Source organism: Anguilla rostrata, chromosome 15 (genome assembly GCF_018555375.3).
Source record: "Anguilla rostrata isolate EN2019 chromosome 15, ASM1855537v3, whole genome shotgun sequence".
NCBI classification, from domain to species: Eukaryota; Metazoa; Chordata; class Actinopteri; order Anguilliformes; family Anguillidae; genus Anguilla; species Anguilla rostrata.
The window spans coordinates 13,465,536-13,492,080 of NC_057947.1; the positions used below are offsets into that span (position 1 = coordinate 13,465,536).

The 26,545-nt window shown below is 47.5% G+C and overlaps 1 protein-coding gene across 2 annotated transcripts; it reads left to right on the forward strand.

The window, feature by feature from the left end:
* The first annotated feature begins 111 nt into the window (after positions 1-111).
* sugt1 (SGT1 homolog, MIS12 kinetochore complex assembly cochaperone) lies at positions 112-25,983 on the forward strand. 2 transcript variants are annotated; one of them, XM_064311012.1, is made up of 13 exons: positions 112-280; positions 396-444; positions 1,324-1,414; positions 2,484-2,553; positions 4,832-4,902; positions 4,988-5,041; positions 11,762-11,790; positions 14,529-14,551; positions 14,862-14,958; positions 16,982-17,089; positions 22,228-22,318; positions 23,626-23,798; positions 25,432-25,983. In XM_064311012.1, exons 1-13 carry the CDS (start codon positions 267-269, stop codon positions 25,531-25,533), a joined length of 972 nt encoding a protein of 323 aa, XP_064167082.1. In that variant the 5' UTR covers positions 112-266; the 3' UTR covers positions 25,534-25,983. The 2 variants fall into 2 exon arrangements, with proteins under 2 accessions (XP_064167082.1, XP_064167083.1); XM_064311013.1 differs by having other exon boundaries at positions 14,532-14,551.
* Positions 25,984-26,545: the final 562 nt, after the last annotated feature.

Consider the following 26,545-nt stretch of genomic DNA (forward strand, 5'->3'; position numbering starts at 1 on the left):
CTTTACGGCTCCGTAACACAAGGTGGCAATATAGTTTTACCACTGCCAGAAATAAAATTGACTCTGCAACAAATTATAATCTATGGCATTCGTGGTTCTACTCACTATACTCATGCGCTCTATGGTGCTGCTGTATTCAACACAGGCCTGCTAAACGTGGTACAGTGTAGCTGACAGCAGGCGACGAGAAATTTCTTTCCAAAGCGTAGGCGCCATAGCAGTTATTTTCGTCCAGAACTTTCTGAACGAGTCTGAGGAAATTGCTCATGGCAAGCGAAAGGTATCTGGTCAAGGACTAACTAAACACTATTCAATACAGTAACTGTTAACATTCAGTTTTACTGAACAGCCTCACCTTCATCGCTCATTTATGTTCATGTTTTCTTTTCTTTTAGGAGTTTCCCTGACAGCTTCATAGATGAAGACCCTGAGAAAGCTCTTGAGGTAAACAACTGTCAACGTGAAGTTTGCTGACTGATACAAATGTTAACTGCCTAAGTGGTAGCTATCTTCGCTAACAGTTAGCTATCTAGTTTTAGTAAATTAGCTTGCTATGTGAACTAGCTAGCGCTAACTAGCTATCGATAGCTAGTTTCGTGATTGTTTCATTTTCATTTTCATTTCATTGCTGCAAGCTAGTTTAGTATTAGCTAGTCTTGGTCTCAGTCATGGGAACTGAGTACTGCTAGCTTGGTAACTTAACTATCTAGCTAGATTAGCTAACTATTGCATCTTTCTATAAGTTGATGTTTGCTAAATAGCCACGCACTAGTTAGCTTTCAGCTTAGGTTCATAGCTAGTCTGTTGGCGTAGCTACCTCGCTACCCAGCCAACAAAAACATACGAACCGTTAGCTCTGTTGTGTTTTGTAGTTATCCATTTAGTAATCGGAACGATTTAAAAGTTAACAAGCTAGCAACTAACTAACAGTGTAAATGTGTAATAGATAATCCCATACTGGCTTTGTGAAAAAGGTGTGTCATTGAAGCTGTGTTTTTAGTTTTGAAAAAAAGGTCAGTGCCTAGTCGCACGTTACTTTGTAGGTTGGTTGCATTATAGTTGTACATTCGGTGTTACCTTTCTCGAAGTCCAGTGTTCTATGACGAGCATTAATGTTAGATGAGTGGCTTGGCCCAACTTACTGTTTTTGTTGTCACGACGGCTTTCTCAAATTTGTCACATGTGATGGCAAACCCGTGTTCTCTTTATTGGACTATGCCGCTGCATTTTGTACGGTTTCATTATTGTATTAGTTTACGTTGCAATTCATTATAGTTTTTTTTAAACACAACAATACCAACTAGGTTTTGCTTTATATCCTAGGAGCTGAACGGGGCACTGGGGCAGACATCGGACAATGCGGAGTGGCTCTGCCAGCGTGCATACGCTCACATTCTACTCAAAAACTACAGCAGTAAGTGCATTTCATAGAGCTCTTACATTTAGCTTGTGATTAATTGCTAAAACATTGCTAAACATTTCCTTTTGTCATCCATGCTTTTTGAGCCCAGCACAAATCATTATCGTCTATGTGATTTTGTTCTTACTCAGTAATAAAGATAATTTTGTCCCAGTATTTCCATGCAAGTATGTAAAAGTACAGATCACTCGGTTTCATTACAATTAATTAACTGATCTTCATAACCTAGTCTGATTCTGGGCAGGGTGATGATGAGAAAGAAGAGGAGAAGTCACAAGTATGCCATGGTCTGGACTGTCAATGTCACTCAGCTTAGAGTGTTCTTTTATGCCGTTTATGGACTGTAGTACAGTACATTCAGAAGGGTTTGACTCATACACAAAAACCTTCTGGGAAATCAGTGGACTGCACCCCCATGTGAGGTTGTTTTATTATATAGGAGATTGTGGCATCCCCAGATTGATATCCCCCCTGAGTCCTGAACTGTAGAGACCCTGGTGGGATGTATGAACTGGTCCTTAAGACTCTGTTAAGATTGAGCAGGTTGTTGGCACTATTTAAATAGAAAATTGTTCTCTCATTTGACTATGTTTTGGTTTCTAGTGAGGACTTTTTTTGGTAAAGCGTCTAAACGGAAAATGTGCTGGTCTGGGCTAAACTGGCTCCTCAATAGTAAAGCCAGCACTCCAGCATTGCATCGTCCGCACTTAGTTTGGGCAATGAATGGCCAGCATAGTGGAGTTCATCATGCCTGTGCACGCGGAATTCGTTTACACACTGGGCAGGTGCACATAGCATTGATTTTTAGCGATGCGTTACTTGTTGATGGGGATGTTTTCTCCTGGTTCTGAAACACTTGTGTGTACATCGTATCTAGTTTGGTGTTTTTTTATGTACAATGCAGTGAGATGTCTTAATTCCCCATACATACATTTACACCTTTCACCTTGTTTAACTGCTTGACTGAAGTTTACAAAACAGCTTTACCCTGTGTCTTGTTTTATTGCATCTGTGTGACTGTGTCTATGCCAGTCTGACGTCTGTATGGCTGTTTTTTGTGCAGGTGCCGTTGAGGATGCTCAGAAAGCCCTGGCCCTCCATCCCAGTTTTGCTCTGGCCTTCATGAGGACAGGGTGAGTACTGAAGCAGCTGTGGGCCCTGCTGTGACCAGTGTTAACATCTGTGTGAGGATTGCAGCTGTGTGCGTGTGTGTGCGCGTGCATGTGTGCGTGTGCGTGCGTGCGTGCATGTGTGTGTATGTGTGCGTGCGTGTGTGTGTGTGTTTGCGTTTGTGCATGTGCGTGTCTGTGTGTGAGTGCGTGTATATGTGTGTGTGAGTGCGTGCGCGTTTATGCGTGCGTGCATGCATGTGTGTTGGGTGTGGGTACACGAGTCTTAAATTTCTCACTTTTGAAACCAATTTCTGCACTTCCAAGCAAGTCATTTGTTCCCTTATTCTTGTATCAGGTTGCCTTGGGCAACTGCAGTGTGGGAGTCCAGAGCTTTTGTGTCTGTAATCAGCTGCTGTCCTTTTGTCAAGCTGACGCATAGCAACCGTTCACTGGGACGTAGTGTGACTGCTCTGGAGTCTGACTGGTGAAGGGGGCTTTGGTGTCGTGTGTTGCTTGCTGTATTATTGTAGCAATATTTTACATTATGGCTGTCTCTGTTATACCGCATTCAAAAATAATAGTTTATTGTAGCTAGTAAAATTTTTTTAAAAAAGTTTCAGGTATGTGCACACAACCGTTCAGATGTGTGAAAAGCTTCTGACTCTTGAGTGCTGGTACCCTTGGTGTCCAAGAACATGTCCTAGAGCTACCTTCTGTCTGCTGATTTTTGTCCCAGTGACTTTCTTAATTGATTTAAGCTTTTTGAAAGCAGGCATTTAAGTGCCTCTACAAAATTGCCTTGAAGTGGATTTGAACAAAACTCACCAGGGGACTTAAACACTGTAGGTACATAGGCACACTAGTGTAATTGCATGAGTTTTTATGATTATTTTCGTTTTTTTCTGTCTATGGAAATCCACAGGGATTATTGAACAGTCGCTGGTTGGCATGCTTTTATAGGACCCTTGTAAGTGCAAGCTTTGCAAAAGAAAGTTGATGGGCAGGAAGGAGGCTGACCGCAGTAATCGGGTCAATTTGCAGTGTCTTGTGCTTAATGTGTGAAAAGGCGATCAGCATTGGGAGTGTGGGCATGCAGCCTGATAGATGCCTTCTGCACAGCGCGGTGTCTGTGATATGTGAGGATGAGGAATGGATCGCCCCGCTCTCTCTCTCTCTCTCTCCCCACAGCGAGCGCTCGGGCTCTGCGTGCGGGTGTGCTAACCGCCAGCATCGGTCGGGCGGGAACCCCTCCCGCCTGTCAGTACCGTCCCATTTAAAGCCCATTTTAAGAGCCTTTTCACACTGCGCATTATAGGAAACTGAACGCACCGGTGGTCCTGATTGAGCCGATCGATCGGCGGGCCGGTAAACGAGCGTTTGATACCGCCGCCCTCCTCTGCTCTGTGTGCGGCCGAGGCGGGGCAGGGGTCACGTATGAGCTCGGTACGGTAAAGCAAGTACCGCACGCTCAGTGACAGGCCCACCACACACACACGCACCCCACCCAGCCTGGGACGCTCTGACCTAACAGCAAGGCGTGCTTCTCATTGATGCTTCTGCACCCTTTCCCCTGCGAGGGCTCAGGAGGCTGCTCTAACAGCGGTCTCTCTCTGACTGTGTGCTGCAGTTTGCTGGTGCCAATCAGATGCAGCAGCAGCTCTGATTATGCCATGGGCCAGTGAATGAGTTGGTTGGGTTTATATGAGATTGCTTTGGTAAGCGAGCTCAATAGGATCTTAGAGCTGAAGTGTGTTATAGGATAGCAGGACTGGGGATTTAGCACTGACTGTGTGTGTGTGTGTGTGTGTGTGTGTGTGTGTGTGTGTGTGTGTGTGTGTGTGTGTGTTTGTTTGTTTTGTTTGTTTGGTAAGGGTCTTTCTCTGCTGGTGTATGTACACTTTCACCAAATAATTGCTTGTCAGCTGATAACTTACGGTTTCATATTTGCAAGGAATCGCCTGCAGCCCACCAGCCATGTTTTGAGTGCAGGTGTTCAGTCTTTATTTCCCTCCAGATCATAGGTGTGCGTGTGTAACAGTGATAGGATTTCAGCCTTTTGTTGTGGAGCCCATATAATTCTGCGCTTCATTTGGATGCCTGCTCTAAAGGATGGTTGTGTATCGATTGTGTCTATTAACTGTGTCCTTGGCTCAAGTCTCCGTTTGAGTGAGGAAAATGAGAATCACGGACAGCGGCTGCTTTTGGGGAGGGTTTGAGTGCACATTGCGGTGTCTCAGCTTCAGGTCTCTCCCTCTCTATTTGTCTTTTAATATGTATGTATTTGCATCTTTTCTTGCAGAATTGCCGAGTACCATTTGAACAACTTCCCTTCGTCGCGGGAGGCCTTTGTGAAAGGGCAGGCTTTAGACGGTGAGAGACCCGGGCCACAGGGAGCCTGCTCTGTGCAGCTCTGCTGAACTGGCTGCGTAACTCCTCCCTGTGCTGTGTCTCGCAGGTTCGGACGGCGCGTTCGCGGTGTGGATTAAGCGCTGCGAGGAGAGCATGGCGTGTGAGTACGGCTCTTCATCCCGCTGCCTTTACCCCCCGATGCGTGCGCTACAGCCCTTACCCATCAGCACTGAGCACTGTCCCCTGCTCTCGTACACATGGAGTACGCCCTAGTGCAGGGCCGGGCTGTTCCATCCCTGGAGCAGCTGTGTGTGTGTGGGTTTGTGCATCCGCCAGTTATCCTGGCTCAATTAGCTAATTAACTACACACCAACACTGGTTTCCTTCTACATCAGACCTCAGTGCAGTGTTTTCTTAAGCAACGTAAGAACAGCTATCAGTGCTGATTAATGGGCTTGTCAAGACATTTAGCTAAAAGGTCAGAACACAAAAATTATTGGTCTAATTAAACAATTAAGTGCATAGGTTGGAGTGAAATCCAGAAATAGCATCGCCCAAAAAAATCACTGCTGTGTTTAAAAATATTTTGCAAATATCTGGAAGCAGCAATAATTTATTTGCCAATTTATTGCACGGAGTTACAATATCTTTTCTGATCTTGATATATTTCACTACTGCAGTGCAAGAGAGAGTTGACTCTTTAGGTGAGTGAGTGAGTGAGTGAGTGAGAGAGAGAATACAGGCAGCCCTTGGTCCCAAGTGAAATCTTTCACACAAAGTAGAAAAACAATTCCGTAGTTACGTCAACTGGAAAAAAACAAGAATAAAATGCATTTAGGTCATTGTAGCAAACAATTTTGTATCTTTCTTTTAAATTCTTTACCTTTTTCTTTTTTTTCCCCGTTTTTCTCATTTAAATACATTAAATGTGTTTTAAAGCCGTGGCAGTTGAAAATGCTGACGGAGATGGGGGTCGGAGCTGCGCATGGAACTTTCCAGATTACAGCGCATTCAGTAAATGTGTTCACGGCATAATACCCACACAGATGGCTTTATAAGTGCAGTCCAACTGTATTTCAGTGATAAAGAAACAGTTTTATGAACTGCATTCTTCGACCGCCTCTTCCTGGGGAACAGATTCTCGTAAAACACGGTGTGGAAGGGGCGGCCGTTTCCCACTCGCTGTTTATCAAACCTGCTGTGAATAAGATGCATTCTGAACGCGTGTGACGTTGCCTTAAAACCTGCACTGCTTCTACTTACTGTTCTGCCACTAGTGGGAGTTCTGCTGACAATATGCAAATACAGATACAGACACAGTCACAGCTTTTTGAATAATGATTTTTCTTCTCAATAATCTGAGGGCCGGTAGCCTCACTGTGAATGCATTTGGCCCTCGGGCTGCCTGATGTAAATAACGTACTTCAAATAATACCTACATTATTAATTCATACGTGTACCCACTGTTATTTTCTCAATATATTCTTGGAGTGCTGTCCATGTTTTATTTCCGCAGGCTAATGTCTGATCGTATTATTCACCACGGCCCCCTCTTTGTTTTTCACGCCACCTTGTGATGCCGGTCCTGATTTAAGGGCTTTCATACGCACAAAGCACAAAGAGAAGTGCAATTCAAAAACATACGCCCGGAATAAAAACGCCCCCAAAACACCGTTATTAAATAAACATGGCGCGCATGTTTCATTCATAAGACACTGTTGTGTGGATACATTTACACGGGCTGCTGAGGCTCCAAAGTGAAGGTGAAAACATTAGTCAGTGAACAGTTCGGCTGAGCGTCAAACCGATGTGAGAACCCGCTGACGATGAAGCATGTGTGCTAGCGTCGGTGCATATAGCATGTTTGTTCATGGATGTTTGTGGGAGTGAATTTTGAAGAGGGCATATGAGAAATGGAAGTGGGGGAAGCAGAAAATCTTAGGTTAAAACAATGCGGGGAATACAGAAAGGAGTCACTCAGCCCTGCCTGGCTGTGGCAGAAGGAGCTGTGGACTCCTGGAAGGAGGCGGGCGTTAGACACGACAGTGACGAGCACGGAGACGCAGGTACGGTCCGCCGTCGTCTGCGCGTCTCCCCTTAGCCGTGACGCGCGCTCCGTCAGACAGACCCGCTATACCGCCATCGTCTGCGCGTCTCCTCTTAGCCGTGACGTGCGCTCCGTTAGACAGACCCGCTATACCGCCGTCGTCTGCGCGTCTCCCCTTAGCCGTGGCGCGCGCTGCGTTAGACAGACCCGCTTTGCCGCCGGCAGCCTGCAGACGTCCCGCGCCTCGGGACTGTGGCCCGGCGGTACGAGCCGCACGCCAGGAGATGACAGGAGCTGGCACGGCAGCCTCAGAGACACGCACGCACGCGCGCCGAGGGAAGGGTGGGCCGGGACGTTCCCCCAGACAGCTCCCAAACTGCCCCACCCAACGCACGTAATGAATTCAACATTGTTTTGTGGCTGTCCCTTTCTTAAAAATGAAGCATAGCATGTGTTCAGTTAGGCAATTCAGATGTTTTAGTAAATGTAACTAGTGCAGTCTTTAACCTCACTGGAGTGAATGTCTACGGCAGGGCTGTCCAACTCAAATCCTGGAGGCCCACAGTGTCTGCAGGTATTTGTGGGTTTCTTTCAAGCCTTGAGTGTGTTTCAGCCAGTCAGCAGCTTGAATGCACTGTAAGCCAGCAGATACTGCTGCCGTCCAGGACTGGATTCTGACCCCTGTGGTTTACAGAATGTGTCTTAAATACTGAAAGTTGTTTTTGGAATGTATCTCCTGACTTACTGCCACTGGAAGCTGTTTGGGATTCAGGGCTCTAACACACAGCTAAGGTGCTCTCTTGGCTCCGCCTGATATTGCCAACAGTTCCATTATTGCTGGGACGTCATGCATTTGAGCTGAAAGTGCCCCCTTGTCCCTTATTACCTTAAGTCCTGTCCTTATTTTACTTGCTGTTGATGAATTACTACAACACAGTGAAGGACACGACAGGTGACTGGAAAATCTCATCGCCAGGTGGCGCTCTTCTGAATAACCTAGCCAGTATGTAATGAATGCGCTAACCCCGCCCTGCGTCCTGTGTTGGCACTAGCGTATACCCACAGCTCCAGCTGCTCTGGTTAACTGGCAGCGAGCGCAGCACCCCCCGGGCAAAAACAGGCACCCACATGTAGAACGTGCTGCCTGCTCACAGCATTTGCATCCCTTTGATGCAGTTAAAAATATTAGCGTCTGCTCGGGAAATCCGATTGGCTGTTACTCGGCCCCCATCAGGGGTTTCCCAACGCTAGGTGACACCGCAGCGTGGATCAAAACTGGTTATGCATAAATTTACGTATGTATTAATATTTTTGTGCGTGTATATAATTAATTTTTTTCCTCCTGCTTTATACTTGGTAAATGTTTTGGTCTCATGCTGGCCATGTTCCTGTTTTGAAAATATTTAATAATGTATGAGACCTAACAGCTAGCTGCTAAAAATCATTGATGTCTTTAACATGCTACATTATTTATGTTTTCCTGCAGACTCGGGCTGTTTAGATTTACCCAGGCTGGCAGGCAGGCAGGCGTAGGAATGCACTCCCCTGATTCACGCTCTGTCTCTTGTCCAGAGGGACTTTGGTGGAAAAGTTGCTCCTGTACAGTTAGCCTTTTAATGTAGTTTAACTGAATTCACACACGAAGAGAATTTCATTTTGCACGCTTGGTAAATCCATCATCCATTAACCCTTTTAAACACCAGTCTAAAGAAATGAATCGTACTGTTCAATAATCTTTTTTTTTTTTAAGTGTTTTCTGGAGTATTTGCAGGAAATTTCTTCTATGTGGTTGTTATTTTTGGGAAAGGAAAGTTTTGTTAAATTCTCATTAACCTGCAGGATTGTTTTCAGATTTTACTGGAATTTAAAGAGTTGAATTATTTGAAGTGTGTGTTTGGCCCAGGTCTGGCTGTGATGCTGATTAGTTGTTTTATTCTGTGGGCTGGCATGTTGGTAATTAGTAGTGTGGGGCAGCATTTTAAGCAGTCAGAAGTCCCTCATTTCCTCAGTGGCCAGGTTATATCTCATTTAGATCTTGAATTTTGAGTTTTAGAAAAGGGGTTCCCATTCATCAACCCACTTGTGAATGAGACACAGAAAATTCATGTTGTATGTCCCCAGTTTCGCCTGTATTATCCTTAATATTTTTAAGTATTTACATTTTTTGGCATTATACATAAAAGTCTCAGATGACAAAAACATGTTTCTGTGAAAATACTTTTGGAAATATGTTTTATCTTTATTGATTGTTCCTTGTAGTGTAGGTTTCAGCTCAGTGCAGTTTACGGTTCTTGACGTTAAGACCAGAGACTCATGTCCCCAACGGGACAGAAATGAGTTCCCGGGAGGACATGCTCAAATATGGAATTTAATAATGATGATGCAGTACTGCCGCATGTGCACTGTAGCTAGTGGGGTGATGCATCTCATCCCTCCCACCATCACTCCCGCTGGGCTCAGACCCGCTATTGGGGAGCTCCTGTCCAAATGCATATTCATCACTCCGTTCACACTCCTAGATTTACATAAAAATGAAGTTCACAGATCCTTTTGTTTTGTTTTCCCTGTTTGGATCTTTATGAAATATTGGGGTGTGTAATTGGTAGCTGCTTGGGGTTTTGTGCCTGGTCCTGAAGCGTTTTCTGTCACACATGCAAAGTGTCTCCACTCTGTTAGTGAAATAAATGGTGCTACTGGTGCACGGCCAGCAGGGGGCAGCTCTGTCAGAGAAATAGCTGGGTTCAGAATGCTTGGCTTCTGGAAAATGTATGATGGAGAACAAGGTTATTCAGTCCTTGTCTGTGTGGCTTTCAGGCAGGTAAGCAACAGATATGGAAATGGTTTATTAGCTTCAGATATGAGGGCCCAACATGGTGCTTGCTTGTTTGAATAAATGTGACCCTATAACTGTTTCAAAACCGATTGGTTTTTTGGGTCAGAGCTGTGAGTATGCGGTGAGCCAGTGATTTTTAGCATGTTCAGGATTATTCGGTTCTTTTTTTACACGGAAAAAGAGCCCAAAATGCATTGCATTCAATAAATGCAGATATTCCAAGGTCTTTTTTTCCATTTAAATATTTTTTTTTTTTAAAGATTACAACGGCCAATGACCTCAGGCTTGCACCACCCTATGAGCCAATCATCTTTCGGTATCTGACATTTGTGTTGCTTATTGATCATAACATTTACACAGCTGTTGATAGCATTGCGAGATTCAGGGAAAGCACTTCATTTGAATGTAAAGTCGAAAACTAAATGTCACGCTCTGGCTATATTACTCATGATTTAATTAGAACAGTAATCGCTCCTTGGGTTTTTTAAATATTATTAGCCAGTGTCGCAAAAAATTTGTTTTGATCAGAATGCCAAAACATTATTTCTATCATTTCTTCCCCCTAATCCAGCTGTTAGTGGTGTCAGCGTTAAATTACGGACCACATACAGATGGGTGACAAATTAAAGGAAAAACAAACACACACCACTGAACACCATTCTTCCATAAGATATTCCCTCATTTGGTGTTTTGATGATGGTGGCAAAGAGTGCTGCCTAACATGTCAGTCCAAAATGTCCCGTAGGTGTTCAGTTGGGTTGACATGTTAGGCAGCATTCTTTGCCATCCTGGAAGAGACCACTCCCATCTGGATAGAAATATTTAATCATAGGATAGAGGTGGTCACTCGAAATAACTTTGTATTGCTTTGCGGTGACCCTTCCCTCTAAGGGGACAAGTTGACCCAACCCATGACAGGAAAATTCCCCCCACAGGATAATAGAGCCACTGTCCCCCTCACTGTAGGGGTTCAACGTTGAGGCCTGTACCATTCTCTCAGTGTACACCACACATGCACTCGCCCACTGGCCGAGAATATGGTGAAGTATAACTCATCTGAACATATCACTTTTTTCCACATGTCTGTTGACCAGTGCCTATGTTTTTTCACCTCTGAATTCTCAAATGTGCGTTCGTCTTTGTAATGAGGGGTTTATGCACTGCAACCGTACTATAATATCCCTATCCATTGGGATATTGACAGACTGTTCTTGCTGACAGTCTGATCACGTCCTTCATTGACCTTCTCAGTCACCTGAAGAGTTGCTCTTCTGTTTTTCTTTACATATCACACTAATGCACGAGCATCACAGTTATCGAATGTTCACTTTTGACCACAATTTTCGATGCTATTTACTGATGTTTTTCCCCAAGATCTAAATGCAGATGTCACTTTAATCACTGTCCCTATTGACACACAAGCCAGTTGAGCAGTCTTTGTGACTGAAGCTCCTGCCATCCGTGCCCCAATAATTAACCGTTTTTCAGAATCACTTGTATATTTTCCTCTTGCTATTTTGATCCAAAATCAAGGTCGTCTGGGCTTGCTCAGAGTTTTTATAGATGTCACAGAGCATGATAGGACGTTAATCGCTTAATTGTGTCATGCAGTACACCTGTTTTGAAGAATCTTTTCAAGGCAGCTTTTCAAATTCTCTGCATTCCAAAGACACAGCATTCCATGGGATAGTGTGACCCCTGTGTACCCCTGTAAAAGCCTGTTCTCTTATTGGCTGCTGCCTTCATGTAGAGCCATTGAGCATTCAGTAGTCACATTCAACATGATATTCTCTGTTCACATTCAATACGGTCCTCAATAGCCTCTTTTATAGACTAATTTGTGAAGACTTAGTTGTGTTCGGTGGGCCAAAGCATTTTATTTTTTAATGTAGAATGTGGTAACTTGCTTGTGCTATAAATGCTGCAGCGATGCCCTTAGCTCAGTGTTGAGATGATTTTGTGTCCATGCCCTTATGTTGTTAATCGTTTTGTTTCCACAGTGGGGAGCCACAATGGAACATCGCACATGGTGAGCATGCTTGCTCTTTTATTATGATTTTCTGTTTCATTCATATTTCTAAATTTCTTTTGTGTTTGGGGTGTTGTGTAAGGGACAGGGCATGACTTTCATGTCTTATCAAAGTCAGCCAAAAGCAGTTTTATATCGGGGTCCTGGCTGTGTAGATGCTGACTGATTTGGCCTTCATCAGTCCTGTCAACATCTGGACCAGGGCAGTCTCCGTTCTCACAGTCCTCGAAACGTCAAAGAAAATATTTTCAGTGTAGGAATTCAGGGTGAAGCCATGGCACGCGGTGGTCAAATATTCCTCTGTGCTTGGATGGAGTAAATGAAATTCAAATTTAAGTGAGCGAAATGCATCCGTTCCTTGCTTACTCTTGAGCTATATCTGTAGGCTATTAGTGCTAATTGGACAGCTCACTGTTCAGTACATTACTCTGAGTCACCGGGCACTTGAGAGTGAAATGTGTGCCTTGTTAGATGCAAACCATTTGGAAAGCAATGTGCGTCAGTGCGCCTTTACCTCACAAAAAAACATTCCTATAGCTCAAAGTAGCCCTGACAATCACATCAGAATTGAAGATGAGGCGTTTATCCATAAAAATGGATGGAGAAGTCAGGGTGAGTAAATCAGCGTTGAGTGGCAGCCCTCGCGTGCGTGACCTGGGCCCGTCACTCCGCCCGGCGGCGAGGCGGCCTTCTGCCTGCGTCACGGAGCCTAGCAGCGGTTAGCGGCTGCCTGCGCGTAAGCGCATTAAAGCTACGCGCCACTGAGGAGAGACGCGGCAGGAAGCGGGCCGCTGCCAGCGTGTCCTCATGCCACCGAAAAGCAGCGCGGTCATGGTGGCCGCAGTGCATTCTGGAAATCTAAATGATGACGGGCTTGTCCTGGGAGGGCTGCTGGGATCCTCATGGCATTCGAGGGTCTGTCTTGTTTATTGACTGATTTAAGGTGAATCCATGACCCCTTAGTCCCGATGTTAGTTTCCCCTGTTTGTGTAGAAACAGAAACCCTGCTTTTATACTTGTGATCAGATTGTCACTGTCACAAACAAAAAACAAAGCAAAACAGAAAAACTGGGACTTTACAGTGGAGAAAATAGTGTTTTAACATGAACCTGGAACATGTACGAGGTTTGAACAAAAAAAATGTTTTTTCCCTCAAATTTTTGGTATTCTCCTTTGAATGAAGTTGTACCAGAGTGTAAGTGACAATGTTGCGCCACATGGTGGTGCTGTTTTACTGCTGAACATTGCTATGAGAGCCTCTGAAAGCAGCAGACAAACTTGCACCCCCCAAATTAAAGGGACAGTTCACTTTCTACAGTGTTATATTATATTATTTCAGATGTGATGCATGTTTTCAATTGGCTTAGACAATTTTTGTGTGTGATGACGGCCATTTTAGATGCTGAATTTTCCAACAACCTGTCTGCTTTAGAATGGCTAGGATAGGGGCATTGACAGGTTCATGGTTTTATAACAGAAAATAAGCTGCAGGTATCTCCAGAGCAGTTTGTACAGTGATGTTAGGTTTACAGAGGCTATGCCTATGAGCACCTTAATTTCTTCACATTTGTTCATACTTATATACATAGAATTGACCTTTTATTTCTTGCTGGTACTTCAGTTCATAAGTGGAGCACACTCTTCCCTCCCAGGGTTAAGAGCCAGAGGCGTGGTTTAGATACAGGGGCCTATTCTGCCACTCCTACCATTAGCCTAGCTACATACAAACTGAAATTAAAGCTATGATTATGTTTGACTAGTCGCAACTTGATAACCTAATGTAATTTATCGGAGCCTGAATTTATGGATTAGGATTTGCAACAGATGGAAGATGAGAGGTCGAAGATGGAAGGTCAGCTGACATCTTTTTAAGGAACAGCAAGCCTCGCTTTAAATATATCTGGGTTGTCTAAACGTAGCCGGTGGAGGTGAAGTGTTTTTCCCCGCCGGTTGGAATTGGACGAGCAGGAACCATTGTGCCAGTCCTGTGTGTATCAGTTGCTGCTTGGAGGTGCTTCTGTCTGGTGTAGTGCTGTTGATGCAGGACGCAGTGGCACTTCTTTCCACAGGCACAGCGGGGTCCGGCTGCGCGTGTCATAAGAGATGCTTTCAACCGGAGATGAGATTAAATGGCATTTGATTTGCAACCCCCCCCTTTTTCTCTGGGTTTGGAATGCCCAATTGTATAGCAGTATATCAGAAAGGGACAGTGGGCTATTGATTTGGCAGGGGGGGGGTGGGGGGTACAGGCGAGAATGCTCGTCACACCGCTGCTCGTCACACCACAGCTGGAGAGTCAGGCTCGCACAGACGCGAGCCGCAGGAACACCGTACCGGGTGCAACCGCAGGCACCCCATTAAATGAAGTGGGAATGTAAAAAATAAAAATCAGGTAATATACACACGTACAGCCTCTGGAGACACAACGCCACTGTACGAGCTGCTTCTGAGTTACTTGAAAGTGTACTTCCTTGCTTTAAACACAAACTCGTAGATGCGCCCATACCAGGCATTGTGAAGCTGGCAAGTCGTGAGAATCTTCTGTTTGAAAAAGATCCTTCATTTCGCACAAAAACTGTCTGGGCCAATGTAAAAAAAACATACTAAAACTGAATTTGATCTGTCCCTTTGCATCCCAGAAGTTCTTAATAGATTATTCTAGATTTTTTATAGTAGGTTAAATATATTTAAAAAATTTTTAAATCTCCTGATGTCTAATTTGTTCCCAATTCTTTCAGCAGGAGACAGCGCCACAAGTAAAGTAAGTACCACCTAATGGTGGATAATGGTCCAGTATGCGTTGCATTTGTGTGTGTGTGTGTGTGTGTGTGTGTGTGTGTGTGTGTGTAGATGTATAAACACAGATGCACAGTATGCACAGAAACCATTATATTTTTTGTCTTTTTGTTTGAGATGTAGTCTCTCGGTGTAGCTTGTGCTCCTCAGTCTGCTGCTGCTTATTGCACTCAGGGGACATGGCTGACAAACGGTTCGATCTCTAAAATGTTGATTTGCGGTTTTCACCCAGACTGACACCAGGAGGCCTAAGTGCTCTGATTCCTTGGTTTCAGGCACGACTGGTACCAAACAGAATCCCATGTCATCGTCACGGTGATGGTGAAGAACGTGAAGAAGGAGGAAGTCAGTGTCAAGTTTGAAGAAAAAGAGGTTTGTCGTGCCAGACCTTCTCTCCCCTCTCTTCCTCTCTCTCCCCCTCACTCCCCCTCTCTCCCTCTCTCCCCTGTCTCCCCTGTCTCCCCCCCTCTCTCTCTGTATAATCTCTGATCAAACGCAGCCCCACAGATGCGCTGTCTCTGGGTGCTCAGTCCCCAGGCAGGCTGGCAGTAATTAAACGGTGTGAGAGGGATTTAGCAGCGGGGCACCAGGTAAAAGTCCGCCTTTTAAACCGTCACGCTCCTCATGCACCCTGACGGGCACTAATTTCTCCCCGGTCTTGTGAAGGGCCGCGATAACCCGCGCGCGGTAACACGGCGAGAGATAAAAGACCCGCGCGCACCAGGACCACAGAATCTGGCACATTACAGGGAGGAAAAACTCCCCAAAAAAATCAAAGTGTGCGAAACGGTGTTTGATCTGTTTTGTAAATTAATTAAAATTTTCAGTTCTGTATAATAAGTTGGTGCAAATTAGATGGAAATGAGATAAAATATTAATTGAACTATCTGGGGAATCTGCCTGGAGGGGTTTTCAGTCTTGAGTCTGGCTCAAATCGCTGTCCACATGCCAGTTATGTGCTGTGGTGGTGCCGCTGGGCGGGGCTGATGCCCGTTGGCAAGAAGCAGAGACTCCCTGAGACTCGGTGGTGCTGCTGGAGGGAGGGGGGAGACTTCCTGTCCCCCCCCGGGAGCTCCTGCCCTCGCTAAAGTGCTCTTAGTCTGCTGTTTCCTGTCTGTCTGCTCATTCTGTCACATCACTAGTTTTACAGGCCTCCAGCTCACAGTGCTGTGAGAAAGTGTTTGCTCCCTTTCTGATTTCCTCTATTATTGCATATTTGTCACTCGTAATATTAGACAAAGGGAACCTGAGTAAACATCAAATGCATGTAAAAATTAATGAAAAAATTTATCAAGCATCAGAGTTTTCAAAAGTTATTGTCCCCTTAAACTTTTGCAGTTTGGTTTGGTTGCAACCAAACGCTCCCTATAATATCAGTCTTTCATATTGCTGTGGGGGAATTTTAGCCCACTCTTCTTTGCGGAACTGCTTTAATTCAGACAAATCGGTCAGTTTCCAAACATGAACTGAGTTTAGGGTCCTGCCACAGCATCTCTTTTGGGTTCAAGTGAGGACTTTGGCTAAGCCACTGTGGTTTGCTTCTGTATTTTGGATCATTGTCTTGCTGCGTAACCCAATTATGCTCCAGCTTCAGCTCACAGGCAGATGGCCGGACATTCAAGGTGACAAAAATGCAGTAATAGAGGAATTCAGGAAGGGGGAAAATAGTTTTTCATGACACAGTATATGACTTTAGTGTGAAAATGGGATCCCTGTACCAGGATCAGTTAGTGCTGTTGTGATCCCACTCAGACCCCTTCACTGTGAGAGCATTAGGGCTGTTCCAGGATCAGTCTGAGAGCATTAGGGCTGTTCCAGGATCAGTCTGAGAGCATTAGGGCTGTTCCAGCATCACACTGAGAGCATTAGGGCTGTTCCAGGATCAGTCTGAGAGCATTAGAGCTGTTCCAGCATCACACTGAGAGCATTAGGGCTGTTCCAGGATCAGTCTGAGAGCATTAGGGCTGTTCCAGCATCACACTGAGAGCATTAGGGCTGTTCCAGGATCAGTCTGAGAGCATTAGGGCTGTTCCAGGATCACTGTGAGAGCATTAGGGCTGTTCCAGGATCAGTCTGAGAGCATTAGGGCTGATCCAGGATCACTGTGAGAGCATTAGGGCTGTTCCAGGATCAGTCTGAGAGCATCAGGGCTGTTCCAGGATCAGTCTGAGAGCATTAGGGCTGATCCAGGATCACTGTGAGAGCATTAGGGCTGTTCCAGGATCAGTCTGAGAGCATCAGGGCTGTTCCAGCATCAGTCTGGTTCCTCTCAGACCTCTTCACTGTGAGGGCATTTGGGCTGATCCAGGATCAGTCTGAGAGCATCAGGGCTGGTCCAGCATCGCTGTGAGAGCATTAGGGCTGTTCCAGGATCAGTCTGGTTTCCTCTCCTCAGCTGACAGCCGTGCTGAAGCTGCCGTCGGGAGAAGACTGGCGTCTGAAGATCCCCCTCCTGCACCCTGTGGCTCCCCAGCAGAGCACTTTCAAAGTCCTTTCCACCAAGGTGAGTGCACACCCTGACCTCACTGCTCATCACAAAGCCCTTAAACCCCTGCAGCCCCGCCCCTACCCCCGTGCTTAGCCCCTCCCCCAGATTGTGGTGCTTGTCTGTACTGCCCCCTAATGCTGGAAGCATCTTCCCAAAGGGGTGAGGACAGCAGACATATTGGCCATTTTCCAGCGGACTGAAGACCTACCTTTTCAGACTCTCGTTATTTACTCTCCCGTGCACTCCCACCTTATGTACTCATTGAGCAGGGCTCTACGCTCACGTTTTTTGTTTAAAAAATTCAGCAGCGCTCTAATGCATCCCAATTAGTAGATGTGCTCCTAAATCATTTTCCAGTTAGCACTCGCACACTTCTGTTTTCAGGGGCAAGTGCTCCTAAAATGGGAGCACTGTAGAGCCCTGTTAAGGTTATGGTGACTTTATGGTTTTAGGTCACATTTTGTGATTTTATGTTTTTTCATCTTTGGGCTTGTCATGGATGTAGTCTGTATGAGTTCAGAATGAGCACTGTGCTGCATAGTGACCTTGCACTAGTGCTTTAGTGATGTAGCATTTTTACCCTCTAGTCTGGGAAGGCTCTGTTGCTCATAGTAATCGGGTGAATGCGCCTATGTTACTTCTGTGTTGTAAGAATAAGAATTCTGAATAAGAATGTCTGCCAAACCAATGTGATGTACCCAGAATCCTGCAAACCAAGCTGAGCACGCACGCCTTTACTTCAATACTTCACTCCTCACTCTGATTAGACGTCACAGAGCGCTGGGGTCCCAGCTCCTACCCCGTCGCAGGGGTTGAATTCCAGCTGGCGAGTCTGACCGGAATGAGGCGGCGTGTGACTGTACACAAAAGAGCGTCGCCCGCCACTCGGAAAAACAAATGTATTTATCGTTAAGCGGAGTTAGACGCGGCAGAATGTTTACTAGCAATTTGCAGTGTAAGTGATTGGGAATGACGAGGGCAGGCCCAGGCAGTGGAACTAGCGAGCGGCTAATTAGCCGGGCGTTTGGGTCCTGCATGTTGAGCAGGAGGGAGGGAGGGAGAGAGAAGGAGGGAGAGGGGGGGAGAGGGGAGCTCGCTCGCTCACTGCCTGGGGCTGCTCACATCAGAGGGAGAGAGAGAGAGAGAGGGAGAGGGGGGAGGCTGCTGAGCTGAGCAGCGAGGGGGTCACTCAAGCATGGTATTAAAAAGCATTTAATCTGTGTGGCGTAACCCCGCGCGCTGCTGGGGAGGGGGCGCTTCCGCTGGGATGGAGTTGTGTTGGAGGCGGAGGCGGCGGGGAAGGAGTTTGTGTGCTCTCTTGCAGAAAAGAAAGCTAATGAGCGCTTTTTAAAGGTTCCCCCCGTTAGTTCTCCGGGCGTTTGGAGGTTGAAGGGTAGACCGCGGCAGATACCATCATGCTGTCTGGGGGGGGGTTGCTTGGTGGAGCAGTCTTCTTTGGGGGGGCCACATAAACTGAACCAGGGCTGCTTCACTCCAGTCCTCAAGGACTGGTGTGTGTCATCGATTTTGGTCCAGGCAGTTATTCTAGATTCATAATCTGAAGTGCTGGTTCACTCCCCTGTGGGACCACGGTAAAACATTTCCACCAAGGATGTGTGTACAGTCAGCAGCTGTAGATGAAGATTGTATCAGAAGACCTCACATCAGATAAGTGATTGATCTGAAGAGCAGCAGCAGTGCTACAGCAGGGGAAGGGCAGTGTCCCATCCCCACCTGAGCAGCACAGTTTGGGCTCCAGTCCTGGTGTTTACCTGCCCCCAGTCCAGTGCAGTTTCTCCTGTGCTTAGTCCTGCCAGTGCATACCTGTGCAGATCAGCCAGACGCACACACAAACACACACACGCACACACACACACTCACACATGCATTTGTCTGTGTGCTTGTGCAGTGCTGCCGTGATTGGCTGAGAGAAAGAGGAAGTGATCTGTGTCTAAAGGGCAATGCAGCTCAACACAAACGCACAGGACCAATCATCATAGTGTAACTACTGCCACTCCCTGCAGCACGCGGTACTGCACCTGGCAGTCTGGAGGGTGTGCTGCTGAGAGCTTGCTGATGTGCATGGGAGAGGCATTGGTATTCGTTGGTGTTTAGGTCTTAAGTGTGGTGTGTTGAGGCAGTGTACCAGCATGTGGTATAGAGGGAGAGGGTGTGTCAGTATGTGTGTGTGTGTGTTGGGGGGGTGTACCAGGTAGTGTGTAAAGGCGTGTGTGGGACACGCCCTCCCCCGCACCTCCCTGCCTCCTGCCGGCCCCCCAGCCCCGGCCGGGCCAGCGGGGGTCGCTCCTCACAAAGCCCTGCTTGTTCTGTGGGCCGCCGGGCTCCCAGGGTAGAGCTGGCCCTGGAGGAGAGGCCCACACAAAGCCCGTTCAGTCTCCCAGGCTGAGGCCTCGCCTCCCTGCGCCTCCCCCTCGGCTCCATCCAGCCCCCAACCCCCCCCCCCTCCGCTCCATCCAGCCCCCCGCTCCTTCCAGCGCCCCTTCAGGGGAGCCTTCAACAGGGATGCGTTTCACTTGGAGGAGGGGGGGGGGGGGAATAAAAGTTGTTTTTAGCACAGTGCCCTGCGGGTCCCCAGAGCAGCACTTGGAGTGGCTGGGGCTGGGCTCATTCGGCTCTAATGCACTTCTGTACAGGAGGCAAAGCCTCCCACTCTTCTGAGAGACGCAACCTTACTTCTCGCCTCGCATTTAAAAAAAAAAAAAAAGATTTCACACCTTTATTTCTTGTTCTTTTCTGCCCATCTTCTTGTTCATATAATTGAGGGTGAGGGTGGGGGTGGGGGGTTTCAACCAACAGACAGCTCCAAATGTCAAAATGCCACATCACTCAGTGTGAAAGACGGAATCTGGAGAAGTAGCATGCCATGACTTCTTTTTAGAGTGTCAGTCCTGACAAACGCAGACCTTTGAAATGCTGCTGTTGACGTGTGTGAGTGTGTGTGTGAGGGTGTGTGTGAGAGGAGTGAGGATAGCATCTGGTCTGCTGTGAGCTGTGTCCTGTCCTCTAATATTGGTCATTTTCCCTATTTTGCCGTAATGTAAGGTACAGTGGCATCAAGGGTATTAGGCTTGTTGGTATTTATCATGTTTTAGGGTCTAAAAAGACCTTTGTTTAGATATATTTTGATTTTAATCTTTGGGTACTTTCTGAACGATGTTACAACCCGGTCCTAACAAATGACAACCTGAAAAGGACGGTCAACCAAGGAAACACAGCTTTTTTAATGTCTTAATAAAAAGGTGTAATAATTCCTTCACTTGATTCAATGAAAAAAATGTAAAAAGGATCAGCCTGGTGTTGACTTGTTCTTATGCGGTCCTGCCGTTAATGTAATGACACGTCTACTGCTGCTGGATAATTGGATTGTAACCTTGGAGCCTGCAGTAACGTCCTTACCCAAGAGTTCTGCCAGCCGCCAGTCACTGAAGGTTCCTCCCACCTTCAGCCCCTCCCACTGCGTCCCTCTGCTCGGCCCCTCCTGGCCCGCTGGCTGTCCCGTCTCTGTATGTAACCCGCACCCAGGAGTGGTACCCGCCCACCCCCCCCGACACCTTCCCCACTCGCTCAGGCTGGGACAGATGACCTAACCTAAACGCACATCTCTACAGTGGGAACAACTATGTGATTACTTTACCGATCTCATGCTCCAGTAGTGGGTTTCTGGCCATGTATGTTAAATGCAATGACTGAAACTCCTTTGGTTTAAAGCACCTGCTGATGGCTTAATAGTAAATGGACCTGGGGCAGGGGCAGGCCATGTTTGTCCCTGAATGCTCTCCCCCAGCACCCATCCGAGCCACACCCAGAGCATGGGCAGCAGTGGGAGGACCGGCTGTACGTGCCTGCCTTACATCCTGCTTCCTGGCTCAAGATGGCCACCAGTGTTGGGGAGACAGGTTCCAGGCATCATTTTGTCATGATTAGTGCAGTAAATGTGTGTGCAGTATTTTTTAATTGATCGGAATTTTCAAAGCCCGATGAATTCTCTCAAGTGTAGGATGAAGTGTAATCCGGACAGAGCGGTCTTGGGGATTAGGACAGAGGCTGGTGTGTTGGCGCAGGGCGGTGTTGGAGGCCGGGCCGTACCGTGCCGTAGCGGCGCGTAGCGCACGGCTGTCCCCGCAGAGGCCTTTTAAACGAACGCAGCGCCCGCGCGCCTGACAGGCCCCCACGCCTCAGATGGGTCTCCCCCCCCCCCCCCCCTCAAACCCAGCGCTTCGGGGCGCCTGGGTCCCCTCAGCCGTCACCGGGTCCTGGATATGTCACGCCTGTCAGCTCCCTTTAAGTGCATGTGCCTGCGCGGGAGGCAGATTAATATTGGATAGCCTGCGGAGGCTCAGGGACGTCTCATCAGCCCGCCGGTGCAGCGCACGCAGCTGCCCACCCCCCAAACAACATGTGTGTTTATAAAATAAACAACAGTCACGCGGCCCGGAGACCAGGCAACTGGAGTGATATCATTTTTTCAAATTTATATTCTTGTTGTAACATACCTCCAAGTAAGGTTTCGAGAGACCGACAAATCATCTGTGTAATTTAACCCAGGGACTGCGCTGGTGAACGGGCACACATTCCACCCAGACTTACAATTTCATATCTTTTTCATAGTTTTTTTTTTGGAGTTTGACCAGCTCTCCTGTAGAAATTTACTCCCAGTCCCACTTCTGCCCCCCCCTCCCCTGCAAACCCTCCGGCCCCTCCCCAAAAACATAAAACACAATGACTTCTGCACTACACTGGGAGCAGGTTTGGAGCCTCTGAGATGGTATAAATGAAGTATTCCTGCTGGAGATGGGGGGGTTGGGGGGGGCATGTTTTTATTATCTTCTGAACCGCCACAGTGTTGGTACCCTGTGATTTCTGATCTGCACATTACCGTGGCAACCGCGTCTCCCTCCCACCCCATTTCTGAAAAACGCACGCGTGTCACTGGGGGGTGACACAGGCCCAGTGCGTCCCACTGCTGCAGTCACAGCTTTCAGAGGGAGTATGTGAGGTAGGGAGGGACAGACTGAAAGGGTGAGCGAGAGAGAGAGAGAAACCTGCAATGTGAGCCGTCTGAGAAAGAGAGCTGCCTCTCTGTGACCTTTTGACCTCTGCTTTGTGCATTGTCCCGTTCTGCCCGCCTGCAGGTGGAGATTAAGATGAAGAAGACTGAGGCTCTACGGTGGGAGAAGCTGGAAGGGGAGGGGACTCTGCCCAACGTCAAGCACTTCACTCCAAGTCAGTACCCCCCCCCTCCCCTTAGCACAAAAGCCCTCACTCTCTGAAAGGCTTACAGCACAGGAGCCCTCACTGTCAGACTTAGACTTGCACAGCACAGGAGTCCTCACTCTCTCAGACTTAGACTTACACACAGCATAGGAGTCCTCACTCTCAGACTTAGACTTACACACAGCACAGGAGTCCTCACTCTCTCAGACTTAGACTTGCACACAGCACAGGAGCCCTCACTCTCAGACTTAGCCTTACACACAGCACAGGAGCTCTCACTCTCAGACTTAGACTTACACACAGCACAGGAGCCCTCACTCTCTCAGACTTAGCCTTACACACAGCACAGGAGCCCTCACTCTCTCAGACTTAGCCTTACACAGCACAGGAGCTCTCACTCTCAGACTTAGACTTACACACAGCACAGGAGTCCTCACTCTCTCAGACTTAGACTTGCACACAGCACAGGAGCTCTCACTCTCAGACTTAGACTTGCACAGCACAGGAGCTCTCACTCTCAGACTTCGACTTACACACTGTACAGGAGCCATCACTCTCAGACTTAGCCTTACACACAGCACAGGAGCCCTCACTCTCTCAGACTTAGACTTGCAGAGCACAGGAGCCCTCACTGTCAGACTTAGACTTGCACAGCACAGGAGCCCTCACTCTCTCAGACTTAGCCTTACACACAGCATAGGAGCCCTCACTCTCTCAGACTTAGCCTTACACACAGCACAGGAGCCCTCACTCTCTCAGACTTAGCCTTACACACAGCACAGGAGCCCTCACTCTCTCAGACTTAGCCTTACACACAGCATAGGAGCCCTCACTCTCAGACTTAGCCTTACACACAGCACAGGAGGTCTCACTCTCAGACTTAGCCTTACACACAGCACAGGAGGTCTCACTCTCAGACTTAGACTTACACACAGCACAGGAGCTCTCACTCTCAGACTTAGACTTGTACAGCACAAAAAATAGTAATAAAATAATTTGCATTGTAGTGGATGAATGCTGTGTTCAAGGCCGTTGGCTGCATGGTATTTCTTCAGGCCAGATTCCGGGGGGGAAGAGAAAGAAATAATTGGATTCAGCGAGTGTGTAGCAACATCTCCAAAACTCATTATCAGTTCTTTTGAATAGTTTTGATTAATATTTAATCTGCTTGTGTTCAAAATGTTCCAAATGCAAAATGTCATTATCAGTCATACGAATGCGCAGGACGGAGAGAGAGAGAGAGAGAGACAAGGTGGGGGCAGTAACGAGACTGTTTTGTGTTTTTTTTTTTTTTTTTTGTTTCTTTTTGCCTCCAGACCAGTACCCCTCATCCTCCCATTACACGCGGAACTGGGACAAGGTTGTGGGCGACATCAAGGAGGAGGAGAAGAGCGAGAAGCTGGAGGGGGACGCGGCGCTCAACAAGCTGTTCCAGCAGATCTACTCGGATGGCTCGGACGAAGTCAAGCGCGCCATGAACAAGTCCTTTGTAAGTGGGGGGAGACGGGCAGTGGGGGGGGGGTGTTGTGATAGCGCCCCGCGGTTCGTTTCCCCTGCTTCCTGCAGCTTGGACGCTGACTTGCAGCCAGTCTGCTACACACAGGCCGCTGCTGCTGTGTTCATTTTTTTATCTTTCCTCCTCCGGAGTTTGAAATGCACGCTACGAGAGAGATGGCTGCTGGGGGGTCCAGTCTTATTCAGAAAGGGCCAGTGTGTGTGCAGCTTTTGTTCTAGCCAAGCTCTACGACAGCTGATTATGCTGAACGAATCACAGTCCTCAATCAGGATCTTGATTTGAATGTGCAGAGCTGCTTTAATTTTGAGCTAGTACCAAAAAAAAACCTGCATCCACACTGGGCTTTTTTTGGGTATTAGAGCTGTCTGAAAAAGATGTTTACATTCTGAGTAGGCTCTGTAGACGCCAGTGGGGTAAGGGGAGTCTGAGACTTAGTCGCAGGTGACTCCCTGCTGTGGGCCCAAACAGGCCATGCTGTACGTGCGCAGTAGTGGCCCCTGCTTGCCAGCCTTTGTTGTTGCAGCTCTCTTTGGTTACAAAGTATTTATATTCTGATCTAATGCAGAGCGAAAAGGCACCATTCTTAATGCTAAACATTGAGTGCTCCATGCAACGCATGGTGAAAACCGACCGCTTGCTGACAGAACAAGCCCTGCTACGGCCTACCAAACTAGCACACAGAACGAGCCCTGCTATGGCCTACCAAACTAGCTCACAGAACGAGCCCTGCTATGGCCTACCAAACTAGCACACAGAACGAGCCCTGCTATGGCCTACCAAACTAGCTCACAGAACGAGCTCTGCTATGGCCTACCAAACTAGCTCACAGAACGAGCCCTGCTATGGCCTACCAAACTAGCTCACAGGACGAGCCCTGCTATGGCCTACCAAACTAGCACACAGAACGAGCCCTGCTATGGCCTACCAAACTAGCACACAGAACGAGCCCTGCTATGGCCTACCAAACTAGCTCACAGAACGAGCCCTGCTATGGCCTACCAAACTAGCTCACAGAACGAGCCCTGCTATGGCCTACCAAACTAGCTCACAGAACGAGCCCTGCTATGGCCTACCAAACTAGCTCACAGAACGAGCCCTGCTATGGCCTACCAAACTAGCTCACAGAACGAGCCCTGCTATGGCCTACCAAACTAGCTCACAGAACGAGCCCTGCTATGGCCTACCAAACTAGCTCCCAGAACGAGCCCTGCAATGGCCTACCAAACTAGCTCACAGAACGAGCCCTGCAATGGCCTACCAAACTAGCTCACAGAACGAGCCCTGCTATGGCCTACCAAACTAGCTCACAGGACGAGCCCTGCTATGGCCTACCAAACTAGCTCACAGGACAAGTGAGTCCTCAGGGATTATCTGAAAATTACAAGTGAGCAGATTTGGGACATGATGCTGCAACTAAGGGCGTTCTGGGTCTCTCACGTCCGTGTGCTAACTGGATGGTGGACTGATGGCTGGTGGTTGACAGACGTCAGCAGTCAGATGGCGGGTGCTTGACGGACGGCCGACAGACGGCGGGGTGGAGCGGGTGATGGGCTGTTGGCAAAAGGTTTGGCGGCTGCTCGATGGCTGGTTGTCTGTGCCCTTGCAGATGGAGTCGGGCGGGACGGTGCTGAGCACAAACTGGATGGACGTGGGCAAGAGGAAAGTGGACGTGAGCCCTCCGGACGACGGCGAGTGGAAGAAGTTCTGAGCCGGCGGGTCGCGGCGCGACCCCGGAGGCCTTAGCGTGCCCCTCCGTATCCATCCGCATCCTCCCACAGCCTGTTTGCTTTAGAACGCATACCACATACCCCTCAGCATGATTCTGCCGCAGCCTGCGTGTGGATGTCTGCACAAGCAAGAAAGGGCGGAATACCACTCCGGGCCAATTTCTAAATGAATTTATTTGTAAATTTAAACAGATGTATAACCGTGAAGAAAGTTAACCTTCTTTTATTTGCACACCTTTTGTAAAAAAATCCCAACAGGAACACGTCAAAACATTTGAAAAATATTTTTCTCACTTTATTTTTTGGTCAGAAATGACATGCGCTAACGGGGCATTTTCAGTCATCTGTGTTGTGTGTGTGTGCGCAAAGGGTTAAGTCTTTCTTAAAAATCTATTAAAACAAAATGTAAATTAAAATTTCCTTGGACTGAATGTCTGGGCTACCTTGAGCTTCTTTGTTTCGTTTCTCGGAGGCCTGGGAGAGCGTTCATATTAGCGCTCGTATTAGCGCTCGTATTAGAGCTCGTATTAGCGCACGTATTAGCGCTCGTATTAGCGCTCGTATTAGCGCTCGTATTAGCGCTCGTATTAGCGTTCGTATTAGCGCTCGTATTAGCGCTCGTATTAGCGCTCGTATTAGCGCTCGTAGCTCGTATTAGCCTATTAGCGTCGTATAGCGTCGATTAGCGTCGATAGCGCCGATAGCACACTCGCGAAGGTGTCAGAACACACAGTAATTGCCCTCGCCTTCGTAAACATACAGCTGTCTGCAGAGCCGTTTTAACTGCAGCGCGGGGACAGAGCATACATTTACATTTGCCACAAACCGCTTGAGTTGTGTGATGGTGTGAAATGTTTAATTCATACAACACGTTCGTCTCCCTCGTTGATTTAGCAGGCGTGTGGCCCCCGGTTAAGATGGACCCGTTCCCCTTCCTCCCTCTTCTCTGCAGCCTCTTTTCTGACATTCAAAAAAGCGCTGAGAAGATTAACG

Coding starts and splice junctions, on each gene's coding strand:
- sugt1 (XM_064311012.1), top strand. Junction 4,903..4,987: donor GAAAGGGCAGGCTTTAGACG/GTGAGAGACCCG, acceptor TGTGTCTCGCAG/GTTCGGACGGCGCGTTCGCG. Junction 14,552..14,861: donor GAGACAGCGCCACAAGTAAA/GTAAGTACCACC, acceptor CCTTGGTTTCAG/GCACGACTGGTACCAAACAG.